The sequence below is a fragment of the Indicator indicator genome, chromosome 7 (genome assembly GCF_027791375.1).
Source record: "Indicator indicator isolate 239-I01 chromosome 7, UM_Iind_1.1, whole genome shotgun sequence".
Classification (NCBI taxonomy): Eukaryota; Metazoa; Chordata; class Aves; order Piciformes; family Indicatoridae; genus Indicator; species Indicator indicator.
The window spans coordinates 10,801,236-10,818,037 of record NC_072016.1 but is presented as its reverse complement, the minus strand read 5'-3'; the positions used below and the strand labels follow the sequence as shown (position 1 = coordinate 10,818,037).

General features: G+C 49.9%; 2 protein-coding genes across 2 annotated transcripts; both read right to left on the bottom strand.

Moving 5' to 3' along the window:
* Positions 1–4,789: 4,789 nt before the first annotated feature.
* Positions 4,790–7,137, bottom strand: CALHM1 (calcium homeostasis modulator 1). Its single transcript, XM_054382592.1, has 2 exons — positions 6,589–7,137; positions 4,790–5,257 (listed from the first exon to the last, which is right to left on the bottom strand). The coding sequence occupies exons 1-2, from the start codon at positions 7,135–7,137 to the stop codon at positions 4,790–4,792; spliced, it is 1,017 nt and encodes a 338-aa protein (XP_054238567.1).
* Positions 7,138–10,392: 3,255 nt separating this feature from the next.
* Positions 10,393–13,383, bottom strand: CALHM3 (calcium homeostasis modulator 3). The gene is made up of 3 exons (XM_054382342.1): positions 13,097–13,383; positions 11,902–12,157; positions 10,393–10,854 (listed from the first exon to the last, which is right to left on the bottom strand). Exons 1-3 carry the CDS (start codon positions 13,381–13,383, stop codon positions 10,393–10,395), a joined length of 1,005 nt encoding a protein of 334 aa, XP_054238317.1.
* Between the last annotated feature and the right edge of the window lie 3,419 nt (positions 13,384–16,802).

The following is a 16,802-nucleotide window of genomic DNA, read 5'->3' as shown; positions in this document are numbered from 1 at the left end:
GGCTTGGGGGCAGAGAGAGGTGACACAGGAGGAATGGGCAGGAGCAGCCTCCACTGACAGGGATGAGGGGATGCTCAGGGGCTGTTGCTACCAGCTTTCCTGGGAAAGCAGAGTTTATCTTGATGACCCTGGATACAAACACCAAATGCTGATAAAGCTGGGCCAGCGATTAAGTAGTTTTTGCTGGGATTAAATGTGGCAGGATGAACTCCTTCTCTCCCATGGCTGACTGACATAACTGTGCTCCCTGTGCTGGGCCACGGTCCTGGTTCAGCCTTTAACTGCTGGCCTGAAACTGAGCCTTTTAACTACTGACTTGCATGCTTCAGTGCCAGAGATGCACTTCACTGACCTTTCCCTAGCCCCTGCTCCCAGTACAGCACTAGTTATGTTGGGATGCCCACCCCAGCAACAGGGCTGGATTATGTGGACTTCAGGCACTCAAAGGAAAGTGTGTATCCTGCATTTTTTGAAGGACAGGGAAATAACTGGGGACTGTATCCATTCTCTCTGCAGTGATCCCATTCTCCCATGCCACTTGCAAGCTGCATTTAGTTAATTTGTAGTTGGCTTTCTATCTGCCCTGCAGCCCCACAGGGTTTCATCTCAGGAAGCCCCAAGCATCTTGCTGGTTCCAGGAACCCTCACCCATGTAACAAAACCCCACTGGCCTCAGGGAAACTGCTGTCACTGGAGTTTGATGTAGAGAGGAAGGACCCGAGCATGCAACTACCCATCTCTTGCAGCTTGCACAATACCGGAAGCATTGTTGAGCATCCGGGACTCCCAAGGAGCCCTGACCCACGGCAAGACTGCTCCAAAATCTGCCCTGATGCTGGCATCTCACAGCCAGTGTGCACAGAGCAGGGCTTCTAGGGCTAGCCCCAGCTGAAGGGAAAAAGCTGTGGGGACATTACACAGTGGTCTCTTGTACAAGGTTTGCTCATGTACCATGCTGTAAATCACTGTTGTGCTTTGGTTCACTTGGTGAACAACGCTGCTGCCTTGCCAAATCTTGTTTCAGCTCCCTCCTCTGTGGCGCAACAGAGGGGAGCTGGGCTGGAAATCTGGCCTCAGTTCCTTGCTCTTTCTAACCCATGCAAATCCCGCTAAACTCATGCTGTGATATCACTGCATTCAAACACAAGCAGCCTGAAATGTCTTCCTGGATCTTCCCAGCTTTCCATATGCAAAACTCCCTCCATGAAGGGAGGGGGAGCCAGGCCTCCATCTCTGGCTGCCGCGCTTTGTGGTACACCATGTTTGCAACCGCATGCTAGACTGGCAAACTTGATCTGGTGCGTGGGGCTCAAAACCCTGTTATTAGAGTTACCAGTAAACAGTCCTGATAAACAAGGCCCTGCAACCTTCCTGATGCTCAGCAACCATCAAAGCAAAAATATGAGGAGCTGGCAGAGGGGAGTATGCCACCTTAGAGGGGTTACCCTTCCTCTGCTTGGAGGTTATGGTGCCTGTCTGGGACAGAGGAGGGTGGGCAGGAGGGGAGGGGAAGGGTTTTTTGCAGCAGATAACTTTTTACAAGCCCCTGTTGAAGTCTTTCTCTGAAGCATACATGAAAGCAAGAGAAAATGAAATCACTTACTTGGAAAGTTGTTGGAACCAGTTCTGGAGCCTTTTCTGCTCCTTGTGTAGTTTCTGCTCAGGCTCTAGCTGCGTGGGGCTGTGCAGCAGTGGGGATGCAGCTGAGGCCAGCTTGATGGGTGAAGTGAAAGCTGAATCAAACAGCCTTAAGAATTTGCAGGCTGAAAAAGGAAGCTGCCAATGTGCTGCTGTCAGCTTTTGGGAGGAGGTTGTTCTCAGCCCCTGTGCTTTTGGGTGGGGCAAAGAGCAGGCGTGTGTGGCTTCTGCTGGGTGCAAGGCTGAGGCTGTGCCTTTAAAAAAGAAAAAAAAAAGAGGAAAGGAAAGACTGAATGAGTCACTGGAAAAAGCTCATCGGCCTTCTTCAGACCCTCGATGCAGCTGTGCAAAGGCTGGCTGGGACAGTCCGGTGTTTGCCGAGTGCTTGGGAGTGGCTGGAGTCCTAAGGGGAAATGCTGGAGCCCCTCTGCTTCTGGGATGGACACAGTTCTATGGTCCCCAGGGGACATAGTCATGCTGCTGGGTCCCAGATCAACTGCTTAGGAGACCAGAGCCACCCTTGGCAGAGAGGAGCAGTGTGGAGAAGCCCTTGGTCCCACGTGAAGGGGCAGGAATGACTGCTTTTGTGCATGGGAGCCGGCTGAGCGGGGAAGACACTAGCCTGGTTGAGTTTTAAGGAGAAGCAGGAACCCGCCATCGTGAACTCTGCAGGGCAGTCGGATTTCCCACCACCCGAGATGGAGCAGTGGGGCTGCCGTGAGGGCTGGCCGTACGTGTGGGGCTGGGCACAGCCCATGATCTGGCAAGCACGGTGCATTCCTGTCCTGCTCTGCTTTTCCGCTCGCTGCTTCCTCTGCAGAACGACAGCTGCGAGGCAGGCGAGGAGACCTCACTTTCTCCTTGCATCACTCCCTCTCGTCTGCCATCTATTCCTTGACTAGTTCCCACCCAGCCTGTTGCAGAAGCCGGAAGCCCCCATTCTCCTTTCCCAGCCTCCTTGTCGCCATGTCCGTAGGGTTAAACCTAACCCTCCCCAGAGGATGTCTTCAGCACAGGCAAATCTTCAGCAACACCCACGTTCCCCTCCGCCCGCAGCTAAGCTAGGCTCAGCCCAGTGTTGGCGGCTCAGCCCAGTGTTGGCAGTTCAGCCGGGATTTTTGGACCCAGTGCTCCTTCTTACTCCCAGATGTGGGCTTTGTGGATGGGTTTTCACAGCTCCCGGGTGTCTGGGTGCAGTGCACCCCTTGGGCACTCCCACACCTCTCTGCGCCTGCCTGGGGCTGGCTCCCTTCCCTCCTTGGCTGGAGGCCCTGGAGCTCCCTCTGTGCTTTGGGCACTCCTGCTAACCAGCCTCTGCACCGGGACTGCAGCCCAGGTGAAATTCCCGGGGCCATGTCCGGTTGCATAGCAAAGCATCTTCTTCCTAAGGCCATGAACTGTGTCCCCAAAGAAAGAGGAGCCTGCCTGCACTCTGAGGACTATGAGACTGTTGAAACTGCCAAGGGGAGGCAGAGCTCTGATCCTAAAAATCTAAATTAAAAGTCCAAAAGCTTCTCTTTACAGATGTATGCTAATTTTTTTGGTACCTTAATGTCTCTCCTGTGGAACCTGCCAGCCCTGCGTGCTGCTCACCGTTGTGGGGACTCCAAGCACACCTTTCTTAGTGAGCCATTAACAGCACTGAACTGCAAATAATAGGAGTGGAAACCGCCTGTATCTTTTAATCTCCTTTGCTTTGTAAATCAGGATTTGTACCTATTAATTTCTGGGCAGGTGCCTTAATTAAAGTTTGGGGTGTGAAGATGATGATAAATCTGTGTCATGCTCCTTTGTCCTGGGAGTCAGCCAGATGCAGCCTGCCCTTGACTACAGGCTTGCTAAAGCACTCTCACAGCAGCTTGGAGAATTTCCTCGTCATTTTGGTCCTTTGTTCTCTCCCCACAGCCTCTGTAGAGTTACACACTGGTAATTAAGGTTTATGCAAACGACAATCACCTCAGTTACCAGTCAGCCATAATGAGTTGGTTTGAACAAGAACACAGCAGCAGAAATTTCAAGGGGATGAGCATTTCCAAAGGGAGTAAAACTCGTCTCTTGAAAAGGGATTTTCCTTCTGCATACTGGTAATAAAATTAGGGCCACCAGGGAACACTCTTCCAGCTGCTGCGATTTCCATAGTCACTTCGAGGGCCTGCATCCTGTCATCCTCTGTTTCTATGGAAATGGGCAGCACTTGGTATTGCTTAGGGTCAGCTGCACCTCCCCAGCTCCTCTGAGGGCAAGAGCTGGCTCAGCACTGGCCATTGAGCACCCACAGAACACTGACTCACGTGACTTCAGAACCCTGGGCTGGGCCCAGGGGCCTCTCAGTTCTTTTCGTTGCATTGAAATAAAGAAACATCAACAGCTTTTGTAAATAGCTTTTATAAGCCTTTGTGCCTGAGAGCAGAGCTTGAAGCCTGAATTATTTATTTGACTCTATAAACAAACACACAGATGAGTTCTTAATGTGTGTCAGGGAGAAACCTAGGTAAAACTGTAAGAACAAACTGTCCTGCAGGAGATTCGTGGCCTGTGACATGAACCATGCTGTTCCCCTCACGTGTAACACAACATGGGATATTCCTTCATTAGGTTGTTGCTTGGATGAGACATCCTTTAAAGCTTTTCTAGGTCTGGAAGCTGTATGTGTCTGTGAGGATGTAGTGTGTGAAGGGGTAATGGGGAGACCTTTTGGGTTTCACAGCTTGGCATGAGAAAGGGGCACCCCCAATTTCCAACCAGGAGATTTTTAATACTGGCTAAACCCACTTTCTACCCAGTGCTGAGCAGGTGGTAAAAGGAAGGAGATTTTGCACATCTGGTAGTGTCTGCCTTGGCAACAATACAAACCTGGTTCTTGGTGGTGCAGGACACATGGCATGTCTGTCCAGCTCCCACATTGTGCCCTTCAGCAACTCTGGGGCTTGTCCATCATGACCTTGGGTAGTTGTCCAACTCATCACAAAATTTGTTGCTTGAATTACCAATCCTATAGGATTGCACTGGCAGCAGTGAAGCCTTTGGGTGCCTGTCCCCCTGCAGCCCTCCTGGCACTGTCCCTCAACCCTATCTGGCTCAGACACTCACCTGGGCACCCTCTCTGCAGCCCCTCTCCCAAAGCTCTGCTTCTTCACAGCCCTGTGGCCCCTCACACCCGGCTGTAGTAGGCAGCCATCTCCCTTCGGGGCACAGGGGTGTGTGCAGGGGGATGCTCTTCCTGTGGCCAGCCATTGCTGCTGGGGAGTGCAGGCTGGTGGAGGTGCAGTGGAGGCTTGCATCTGTGCCAGCTCTTGAGGGCTGAGTTCATGGTGCTCTGGTCAGTGATGCCCAAGAGCTTCTCAACAGCTTCTCCAGCATCTGCAGGGGTTTTCCTGGGTGGGTGGCAGCGAGCAGCCTCCAGGTCCGTGCTCATGCCCTCGAAGAACTGCTGGATGCAGACCCTGGCAAAGCTCCTGGCATGCTCTGCACATGTTTCATCGAACAGCTTGCGCTCAATGTCGATGTAGTGGGACCAGTACCTGCTCTTCAGGAAGATGGCTTGAGTGAAGCAGGGCCGGAGTGATCTAACCAAGAAAGCCATTGTGGTCATCAGCAGCACGAAGCACCAGCCCAGAGCCTGTAGGGATGAGGAGAGAACTGGACTCATCACAGGCAGGCATAGAATGCACCTGCTGTGCCTAGCACTTCCCACCAGCTGACAAGAGCACCCCAGGCTGTTTGATATTTGGGTGCATTTACATTGCAAAGCTGGACAAGGAGACCCTGAAATCTTGTTCAGTGCACCCACACAGGCAGCACCTCTCTGCTTCTCACTGGGTATGGCATCAACAGACAGTGACATGAATAACACCTCACTGAGTCCTGCACCCAGCCCTTCCTTGGTCCTGCCTACCGTATGACCACACCTCACCTGGGTCTAACATAGTCTGTGTTCTCTGACTTGCAGCTAATGTTGTTCCAGATACTCCCTGGGTTAATGCAGCTGTCTAACCTTTTTCCCGGGCTGTTGGAGTTAGTAACATCTATCATGGGTGAGCAGAGTTGACAGGCTCCCATTGTTAATAAGGTCTGACAGGAAAAGTGAGATGAGAGTAAAGCCAGGACTGGTCTGTCTCAGCTCAGGCTGCCACCAGGCTGTGCAGGGAGAGCTTGTGAGGATGAACCACACCGTAAATGCAGCTCCCTAAAAGAGCATCTGCAAGGTGGGGATCTACATGGCACCTCTTGGATTACCAGCTCCCAGTGCTTCCCAGCAGCTAGTAATTGGGGTCTAGCCAGGAAAATCTGCTTTGTGTCTTTGGAAAAGTCCATGGGCCTCCATTTTTATTAAACTGGGTGTAATAATTCCTGCTTTTAAACAGAAGTACATGAGTGACTAGAGTGAACTGGGCCACCTTGTCTCCACTGTGGCCAGAAGCAGAGGACTTGGGTATAATTAAGCACAGGACAAGCCATTAGTGGCAATTCTTCATTTGTGGTTCCCTGGGATGGTTAATAGACTCACACTGACTGTTTCCATGCAAGTGGCAGAGGCAAGTGGCAATAGGTAGTTATCAGCCTGCCGCTTGTACATGTTAGAATAAGCAGCAAGATCAGCCACAGGCGCTTGGTGGGTTATGGGGGGCGACAGCCCACCAGCCACCAAGTGACATTGACGTCAGCCCCTTCTGAATTTGCTTTAACTAAATCTCTTCATACAGCTGCCTTGTGGTCCCAGGCTGCCCAGAAGAGGGAACCTAATTATCAAGATGACCTAAGGCTTCAGTCTTCTCATCACACTGGAGGCATAACTCTCTGAAGCTGAGTCTGAACACCTGGCAGCCCTGAAAAATTTCCAGTCTCTCCTCCTGCAGCTTGATTTCAACAAAGAAATTCCCTCAAGAAATGAGCTAAGGCTGACAACGCCTAATAGACCACCACTGAGGGCATGGCCATGGTGTCTCTTACCTGCGAGATGCAGCGCAGGTACCTGACGGCCACTTCATTGGCAATGAGCTCCTGTCCATCGTAGATCTCCTTGCAAGGGATGCGGGCAAGGACTCGCTTCATCTCCCCTTGGGAGAAGCCAGGGTGGCTGGCATTGCCCAGAGTCTCAACAGGCACTGAGGTGCAGAAGGCACAAGTGATGCACTTACCATCCAGCAGTGTCACCGAGACCCAGACCACCGGAGCGATCATGGCTCGCTGTGCCATGGAGCAGAACATGTAGCGCAGGACAGCTGGGTCTTTCCCTCTGTGGCCCCGAGGCCGTCTCCACTCCTCTGCCAGCATGGAGACATTGTTGTTCAGCACAAAGCCCAACAGGAACAAGATGAAGGGGGGCACCAGGAGGATGCCCAGCCCATAGGCCAGGTTGTAGCGTGGCAGGCAGGGGCAGTTGAAGTCAAAGGCTGAGTACATCTGGGCACTGGCAAGGGCCATGATTCCACATATGCCATTCATGAAGGACTCTTGGTTGGACTGGAGGAACTGAAAGATCATCCGAAACTTGTCCATCTTCCTTTGAAGTGATTCCTTTCCCCACCAGGGTCCAAGCTGTGGCTTCAGTTTACTTCATTCTTTCAGCCCCCCCCTTCAATTATGAACATCCACAAGTCTCTGTGCAGTTCATTGTTTCAAACGTGCACTCTTTCAGCCTCAGTATTTAAAGCAGGAAATTAAACCACTTTTTAAAATTTTTTTTTTTCTCCTGCTGATTTTGCTGCTTATAAAAGTTCAGAGTTTGCTTCCTTCTGCTCACCTTTGGGTCTGTGGGACCTGGATTGTTTCTGACTTGCTAAACCTGGTTTTGTTCTCCACTTCCCCATTTCTGCGGTCTCCCATCCACCAGTCCTCTTGGATGGAGGGTGCAAGAGTTACCATGACTGTGCTGTCCTCAGAGCAATCTATGCTCTGGGCAGAGAGAACCTCCCTGAACCTGTTTGCAAATGCAGGAGCTGGGTGCTCCTCCCATGACTGAACAGGGTGTCCTACGTCTGCAGCGCTGGCACACACAGAAAAGGAGGATGTCAGACCTTCCCCCTCCCTTCATGTGCTCTGTACCTGTATTATTCTGCAGAGGGCAGGGAAGAGAAAGGAAAGGCAGAAGAAGGAGGGGTAAAGCTCTCAGTGCTCTGTTATGTTGTATCTGTATTGATGAGGTCTGTTAGTGGCTCTCCTCTGTCCTGCAAATGTCCACATTTCATCCAGACTTAAAAGATGACACTTGCAGCTACCTGATTTTCACAGCCCTGTGCCTGCAGGGCTTGCTAAACCCTGGCTAGCAACATTCAGAGGCTCATAGTGCTTTTTCTGGCTTTGGGGATGGATTAAAATAGGCATAGAAAAGAGAGAAGGATGCTGGGACAGGGACACAGAGGATGCACCCTTCTTCATAGGTGGATCTTGCTGAGACCTTCCGAGCCCTGGATACCTCTGCTTTCTCAGGAGATGCTTCCTGCTCATCAGAGCTCTGAGATTCAAGTTTCTCCCTGATACTTCTTCTTTTTACCCACTTTCGGGTCAAGGCATATAGCTGAATCCCAGCCCCAGCCCCTCCCACTAAATTGATGCACATTGCTGGCTCAGGCAGTCCTTGTTCTGCCCTTCTGGCAGGGTTCAAGTGATCTTCAGGGGAGTGGCAGCTTCAATGAACCCTCAGCCCCAGGGGCTGCTGGTACCTGCTGTCCTGTTGGTCTGGAAGGGTTCTGTACAGTCCATGGCTGCAGGTGATTTGGTACTGCTGGAAAACACAGTCCCTCAGGGGCCAAGGAGATGACAGGAGGAATTTACATACCCTCCTCGTATTCTCAGTTCCTGCACATCCCAAATTTATCAAGGGGTTGGGATTACACTCACAGGAGGCAGCTGGGAGAAAATCCTTCAGCCTCCATTGCTGTCATTCAGAGCAAAGTGCACCCAAGCCCTTCAGAAATGCACCACCCTCCCTTCCCCTGCCTCAAAGCATGCTCAGGGTCACATTTAACACAGTTGCGAATATCTCCATGGATGGAGGTACCACAACTCTCTGGGCAGCCTGTTCCACCACCCTCAAAATGAATAAGTGTTTTCTTTTGTTTAAATGGAATTTCCCACATTTTGAGTTTGTGACCGTTGTCTCTTGTCCCATCGTGGGGGACAGACACCGTTTTCCACAGTGGAGAAGAGTTCTGTGTCTTCAAAGGGGAGCACAGTATGGAACCTGGGGAGGCTGGGAGGGGTGAACATCCAGCTGGAGCTACTTCTTGACCAGACTGACCTTCTCCGCACTGTGTGAGCCTTTGTAGATCTGCAAAAGTCTGTGGCTGCTCCCTTAAATCCTCTGGTTTTCTCCCTCATGATACAGATAACAAAGCTGTTCCTCTTCCTCTATTTTACATTTCATATTTTGTGGCCACTTTGGGATGACTTAAAACCTGAGAACATGGAAAGCAGCATGCAAAGGAGAGCTGCAGACCCCTGCTCTGAGCTGGTTAGGAAAACAGCTGATTTGACTAGCACTGGAGTGGGGAGTCCAAACTGAATCTCACCTTGAGATTTGTGATGTTTTATCTGATGAAAGTAAACCATAGACAAAATTCAGAATGCAATGCTGATTTCAAAAGGGAGCTCAAAAGCTCCCTGGACCTAAAGAGCCCCTGGGAAAACCACTGTGTTATTCCCAACAAGCAGAGGTCACAGATGGCTTTGTGCTTTCTCTAAGCATGTCCAGAGGAGCTCACCAGAGATTCAGTCAGAGCTGATTTTGCTATGCAAATGAGGAAAGCTCTGCAGCCCATCCCTCTGTACCCTGCAGCTCCTGGCCAGAGGGGTGCAGCTGCCCACAGTTGGACCATGGAATTATTTTGCCTCTCCTTGTTTTGCTAAGCATCTACTCCCACCCTGACTCTGTGCACACAAACATCTTGGAGAGGAGATGGCCCATCTCTCAGCAACTTGACAAGTTAATTTTGGGGATTAACACATTTCAAATTTGCCCCCTCATTTTAGATTTAGTCACAAGGTGGTGAGAGGTTTCTTTGCCTTTTTCCTATCCTTTTCTTTCCTCCTGAAGGCCTTGCTTGCCCCATCTATCCATGCATGGCTGAGGAGACATTTCTTCTTCATCGTTCCCCCCTCACAACCCCTCCACCTTACACCTCTCACTCCCAGGGACAAAATGGGCATCAGTGTGAGCCTTAGCCTAGATGAATATATGTCTGTACTGGGTTCATTTGCAGTAAAGAGTTTAATGCATCGAAGCAGTAAAGCTGCACAGAAATACCAGTCAAACCAGCATCGTGGTTGGTACCATCTACAATAGGGACTGGGAAAAGGCAGGTAAGAAATTAGTTAACATTAGAGGCTCAGTGATAAGGTTACATTCAAACAGATCTGAAATTGAGGATGGAAATGCCCACCTGGGTGCTGTGAGGATGATCCTCTGGATACATTAACCTGTACTAAAATCTGCCAGGGGAGTATTTAAGGTATTTGTTCAGGCTTCTCAGGCAGCCAGTGTCTCCTTTCCATGGCCCAATTCCAGTGCTCACTACTTAGACTGCTACACAGAGCCCTTGGTTAAGAAGTGTCAGTAGCAGGGACTGCATCTGGGAGCTTTGGATCTTCCGAGCTGGTTTATTTTGGAGGTGTTGGTTGGCACACAGTGGAGCAGAGGCTTTGAGGCTGGGGTTTTGGAGAAAGATGTGAGGACCACTGTCATCTAACTGCTGGGCCTTGCTTTGTCCAGAGGCATGGCAGTGCCTTTTCAGTGTCTGCAGGACAAAGCCCCCTTTACAGGTTGGTGTGCTGGGGGAATTCGGACTGGGTACCTGGGCTCTCTGCCCAGGGCAGAGGGGATCTCTCTTGCCCCAGAGAATGCCTGTGGGTCACCTGACTGACATTCAAGGGAGGTTTCTGATAATGCCACATTTTCAGAAGTTTATTCACCTGGTCCTGATTTGTGATGCCCCAGAGAAGATCTTCCTCTCTTTCAGTTCCCTCTCCCTCCCTAGGTGCTCTGAAGCTGTGCTGTTTGATCTCTCGCCGCATGCTTTCGAAGAAGTGAAGGATGCATTTGTGAGCAAATTGCCGGCTGTGCTCACAGCAGGTTTCCTCAAAAATCTTTTGCTCGATGTCAATGTAGTTGCTCCAGTGACGTGCCTGCAGGAGGGTGACCTGGTTGAAGCAAGGTCTGAGCCAGCGGGCGAGGAAAGCTGCTACGATAAGGATCAACAAAATGCTCCAGCCGAGTGCCTGAGGGATAAGAAATAAGCAGTGGGACAGGAGCAAGACAGGCACAAGGACAGGCACGAACTGTTTGACTGTAACACTGAGATGGGGAATTTGTGCTGCTGGAGGTGAGACATGGCGTGTCTAGACCTCTCTCCTTGATCTGGGCCTGAAGTCCAGCATGCCCAAACTGCACTCAGTGGGTCCATATAATTTCCTCCCAGTGAACATGAGACATTTATCTGTGCATCAATAGCTCCTTAGGATAACTGTTTGCAGAGATAGCCTGGAGCAGCCAGGCATTTGCTTCGAGCACGAGAGCGCCCCAGAGCAAGGGGACTTAAGTGCTCTCCTTTGTCTCACTTATCTCCAGTGAGATCTTCATTTGTTACCTTCACTGGCTCCAGGGCTAGGGAGTCCCTGCAGCAAAGTGAAGATGGCCCAGGCTACCTGCAGTTCCCTTGGGTAAGAAGGAAGGGCTTGTTTTCAATGGCCCCCCACAGCTTCTCCTGACCTGGAACTCCTGTACCAAGAGCAGAGTCCAGCCAGTGGTCCACTCCCATCGAGTCCTGTTCTATTGCTTCAGAGAAAACTTCTTTGGTCTGTCTCCACCTGCACTGAACTTAAAACAGCAGGCCTTATCTTCAAGGTTAGAACTTCTGATGCTGGAGAAAGGCTTAGGAGACACCTGTATTCCCTGCAACCAGCTTTTTATTCTCTGAATTTACCTGACCTAGTGTGAGGTGTCCCTACCCACGGCAGGGGGGGTGGAATTAGATGATACTTGAGGTCCTTTCCAACCCTGACAATTCTATGATTCTGAGTTACTGATTCTTCTAGAAACAAAGTTCTGCCAATTAAACCATCCTTTATTTCCTTCCTTTTCCTCACCTGAGTGACTATGGAGGTATCACTGAGGATGGCAACATGTAGGGGCATAAAGAAGCAAAGAGTGGTCTTGCTCCTAGCCTGATGGTGGTGATGCTATGACAAATCAAGGAAGGGCAGGAACAGATGACACATGCCCTGGGCACATCACCCACACAGAGGGCTCTGCTGGCAGTGACCTACCTGGGACCAGCAGCGCAGGTACCTGGCCACTGCCTTGCGGGATGTGTTGTTTCTCATGAGCTCATCGTCCTTGCAGGGAACCTTGGCTAGCATCTGCTGCACCTGCACTGGGGGTGTGTTGGCAAAGCCCACAAACTTCTCAGGATCCACAGAGCCACTGAAAGCACAGATCAGGCACTTGCCATCCAGGAGGGTGACTATGATCCAGACGATAGGGGCAACCATGGCTCGCTGCATGACAGAGGAACACATGTACCTGGGGCAGGAGAAAAAGAGTGGGTAAATGCTGGGAGCTTTCTCACCCAGATCCTTGATGAATGAAGGCTGTCCTATGCCAAGCAGCTGTTCTGGAGCCAGGGAGCTGACTTGCAGGACTGTTACTAACATTGCTGCAGCTAACATCTCTTATGTTCTGGGATGTGGAGAAACCTTCTCCTAGACTGGGATTGTGCTGCCTCCCAGTGATCTGTGCCAGTGTGCAGCAGTGCTCTGTGTGCTGCCTGTGGTCAGTGCAGTGCACAGTCCTCTCATTAAGTGCTTGCTTTGACTGTAGACTTATGTATCCCATGGACAGGTCCTTGTCAGCTTTCGCTTGTCTTCTACATTCACTCTTCCTTTTCTCATCAGCTTAGTTTCTACCTGGAGAATCACTTTTCTCTGCAGCCTTTCCTGTCCCAACTTGTGTTCTGTGCCAACTTGTGTGCTGGGAAAAACTTTCTATGTAACAGATTGGATGTGATTCTCCCCTGCTTTCTACTGGTGTAAGTCAGTAAAAAACTCAGCTGAAGGAAAGGAAACCACAAGGCTATTGATAAAGAATGACTGTGATGGAAATGCTGCTCTTTCTATACATTTAAGTGGGAATGCCTCATCTTTTTGCACATATAAGCCCCATAAGTAACCCTTCCTGTGCAGGACAGGGCAGGCAGGAATGCAGCATCCCAAAGTGGCAGCACAAATCCAGCTGTTGGTGTCAAGGAACTCCTGCCACTCATTGCTGGGATGGCATGAGGTTCTGCTTTCATTTCTGCTGTTGTAAATGCATTTACCATGCCCCTGCCTCTCTAGGCATGTAGGAAAAGGTCTCTGGAGCTGAGCTTAGAAGGCAATTAATTACTAGCAGGATCAAAGCTATGGAGACAGACAGTTAAGCAGGAGGTGAAAGGAGGGATGCCATTCCCGGTACAAACCCCACCTGATGACAGCTAGGTCCTTCCTCCTGCTCCCCTGTGGTCGGCTCCACTCCTCCAGCATCACCAGGGACTGTCTGTTGAGAATGAGGCCGCAGAAGAAGAGGGTGACAGGGGGTATGAACATAATCCCCAAGCCATATGCCATGTTGTACCGGGGCAGACAGGGGCAGCTGAAATCAAAGCAGGTATAGATCTTTACACTAGCCAGGGCTAACAGCCCACAGATCCCATTCATTACAGACTCGGAGTTGGACTGGAAGTACTGGAAGATCATCCGGAAACGGTCCATCGTGTTCCTTTGGCCAGAGGTGTTTCTCCTGGGAAATCCCTGGGCTGCCTGCAGTCTGCCTCCCTTCACCCCCTCTTCTGCTGCTGAAGGGCAGGGGACACAGCCCAGCCTGCAGTTAGTTGGGGCAGAAGGATGAGGATGGGAGGGAGCTGCTGTGGCACACAGCTTTCTCAGATGTCTTTCACCCAGTGCTTATCTTCCAGGGCAGGGTGGTAGTTTTCTAGGTGAGCAGGTGGATGCAGCCTCCGGCAGCTGTTTTTTGTGCCCTGTTTTTCATTTTCAGGGCTGTCCCACGTGCCAAGCAGCAACAGCCACTGGTAGTGCTGGGTCCCTCCCTCCTGGAGATGCTCTCAATGGAAAGCCATTGGCAGATGCCTAAGGGCTGCCTTCTCTGCTGATTGAGGATTAGAGTGGTTCGCCGGTAGAAAGAAACTCAGCCGGTCAAACAAGCTCATCTATGTTGCTGCTGCCACCTTGTTTCTTTTTGGTGAAGCAGATCTCCCAGTCCTGAGAGGGCAGCCGGGAGTAAGGGAGTACATAGCTGGCTCTAAGCATGACACATCCCTGCGAGCTCAGATTTCCCTATGAAAATGAGCCTGCTTCAGTCTGGAGGCTGTGAGACTTGATAGCTTTCAAAGCCTGGAGTGGCACTTCAAGGCAAAGGCTGCTCTGGGCAACACATCACACTTGTACCATGACATTTGTACCATACCTGCATCTCTGTCCAAGGAGCTCCTTCTTGCCGTCTGTCAAAAGGCACAGTGGTTTACTTGTCCTATCATCCTCTATCCATTTTAAATATCCCTTTTCCTACAAAAAGTTTATTTTACAGATAAATACAGCTCACTGCCACACAAGGAAGCTCATTCTTTTTTTCTGACACATTCAACTTCATTTTCTTCTCTCCAGCTTTCATCTGAAAACACTTTCAGTGTTTTCTTCTCAGCTCAGGTTTCCATACTCATTCAGGAAAGGGAAACAAATAAGGGTGATAGATTTACCTGTTTTGTTAAAAAAGTGAAGAACCACCTCCACTGAAGTACACTTGCTGCCAGCACTGAGGTTTCTGCCCACAAGGCAGGGCTGGTTGCCTTGATGGGATTGCACCTAAATGGAGCAGTGGGGAGGGGTATCTACAGCTGCTCAGGGGTACATACAGCATGTATGTGACATGTGGACTCACAGGGCCACGTTGTCATCTCCTTCAACATAAACAGCAACTTGCACAATTATTTTAATGAAGTACAGTGGCACCAAGCATAATATTTGTGCTGTTCTTTACTTGCAATAAAAACTCCTGGTTAATCGACTAATGTTTCCATTTTGCCACCTCAGGACATCAGGACCCCTCCATTTTGCTCTTACAGGCTATCAGAAACCCTGAACACTGCAGGTGATTTTTAGCTGTGGTGCAACCTGTCTCAGTTCCCAATTGCTTTAATGCTTGTTGGCTTTCTCATTTAACAGCTTCACTTATGTGCTGACTCAGGTTTGGAAAGTGTTGTGCACTCTCTGTAAAACAATTACTTTGGAGAAATTGTTTTCCTTTCCTGCTTTCCTGGTCAAAAGAAAAAAATAGTAAAGGCTCAGGAAAATAAGATGTAAAAACAGTAGGAAGCATCCTCTAGACAGTGTAAGCTACATGGGAATTTTACTTCTCCCAGATGGAATCGCCTGGCCTGGATGTTAGAGGTCAGTGAAGGATGCCTCAGGATAATTACTTTACTTTGTTGTGATCTGGGATATCACTAGTAAGTCAAAGCCGAGACACAGAGTTGTGGAGTCATAGAAGAAAGGAAATATTCCTTAATTTGAGGCAAAAGACATTGGGAGCTTCCTGGAAAGAAAGGACCCTTGAGGCAAGTCAATTGCTAAACATGGGCAGATATTCAAATTCTCCAAACTAAGCACATCTGATTACTCAGTTCTTAGGGTTAAGCAAAGAGGAAACAAGGACTAAAATAATTCATCTCCTCTCCTGCTGCAAGGGGACCTGCTTCCTGTCGCCAGCAGCGTAGTTGTGCTTCTGAGTGTGCCACAAGGCTGCCTGCAGCTCTCCAGGGCTGTTGGACATGGGCCCCATCCTCAGAGGAAGGGAGCTGCTCCTTGGCAGCAAATGCCTAAAACCGTGCTGGAAACTCTTGTTTCTCATAATATCTTTTGGATATCCATATTGGACAACCCTTTGACTTTGCCTCAGCACTGCAGAGTGTGGGGAAAGGGAGGGAAATGCCCTTCCTCACTCCTTTATGGGAGGAAATTTCCAGCTCTGAACTTTCTGCCTTGAATGATGGAGAGGGTGGTGGCTACAGTCTCATTCTAAAGGTGAGAGCCCTTGTAATGCAGCACAGGCATCAGTCCCTCTTGCTTTGGGGAAAAAGATGATTTCATCACCAAAATTTGGTCTGGTCATTTAAAACAGGACAAATTCAGCAGACCAGAATGGCTAGTTTTATGCACCCAGCTGGGTGCAATGCTGGGGCAGCACTGATGCCTGTGCATGCAGCAGGCATGCCTTCAGGGGTGTGCATATCCTGAGCAACGCATTCAGGTGGGGAGCAGAGATCCAGCAAAGCAGATCCAGTGTGTCTGGGGCTGTGCTCTTGGTCTATGACATCAGCTCCACACTCACTCTTGGGTTGATCCCTGAAGAACAAAGGCAGGAGTGCTGTGCCAACCCTGCTTGTTCCCTGGCCTCACCCAAACCCCTGCAAGGAGAATATGAGTTGCTTTGTCACTCTTTGATCTCCCTTTTCTCTGCTGGGACTGGACCCTCTTTTCTCTAGGAAAGCCAGTGTCCAGGAGCAGATATTCCACCCATCCCATAGCTTGCCTTGCTGCAAACAGACCATTGCCACAAGCACTCGTCCCAATGGCAGGGAAGGGGCTACAGGGCTCTGTCAGCAGCGCTCCTGGCCCATGGTGTGGGTTGTGATGGGCTCCCTCATTAGGAACTTTTTACAGTTGTTTGTAACTTTGAGAAATTATTTAATTATCCAGATTGAATTTTTCTGTCCTGAACGTCTGCCTCAGGTGAAATATTTTTAGAAAACTGTTACATGGGTTGGTTAGCTGCTCCTGAGGTGATGTAAAGAAAAAAAAAAAAAAGGACTTATTTTCCAGGTGTTGTGGAATTTATCTGCGAAGGCATAGCAACTGACACTCACATTGAAGGCACAGGGCTCAGTGTAGGTGCTCTGTGTAGGTGCTGCAGCTGGGATGTCCTCCCAACATTGCAGGAGGCTGAGTTATCACCTTGCTTTTTTATGTGCCTCTGTTGCTGGCTGTGGAGTCATTTTGGGACAAAAAAAAGGATACATAAGTGGACCAGCACATCCCCAAATGCAGGAGACAACTGTGAAATTAATTTAGCTCTGAAAGTCCATTCCTTCTTAATTTCTTGTCTCATTAATTGCCAT

What these genes read in the sequence shown, in the direction of transcription:
- CALHM1 (XM_054382592.1), bottom strand. Translation starts at nt 7,137, where the DNA reads ATGGACAAGTTTCGGATGATCTTTCAGTTCCTCCAGTCCAACCAAGAG. An exon ending in ACCTGCGCTGCATCTCGCAG is followed by an intron (nt 5,258 to 6,588) that starts GTAAGAGACACC and finishes TCATCCCTACAG; the next exon opens with GCTCTGGGCTGGTGCTTCGT.
- CALHM3 (XM_054382342.1), bottom strand. Translation starts at nt 13,383, where the DNA reads ATGGACCGTTTCCGGATGATCTTCCAGTACTTCCAGTCCAACTCCGAG. An exon ending in AAGGACCTAGCTGTCATCAG is followed by an intron (nt 12,158 to 13,096) that starts GTGGGGTTTGTA and finishes CTCCTGCCCCAG; the next exon opens with GTACATGTGTTCCTCTGTCA. An exon ending in ACCTGCGCTGCTGGTCCCAG is followed by an intron (nt 10,855 to 11,901) that starts GTAGGTCACTGC and finishes CTTATCCCTCAG; the next exon opens with GCACTCGGCTGGAGCATTTT.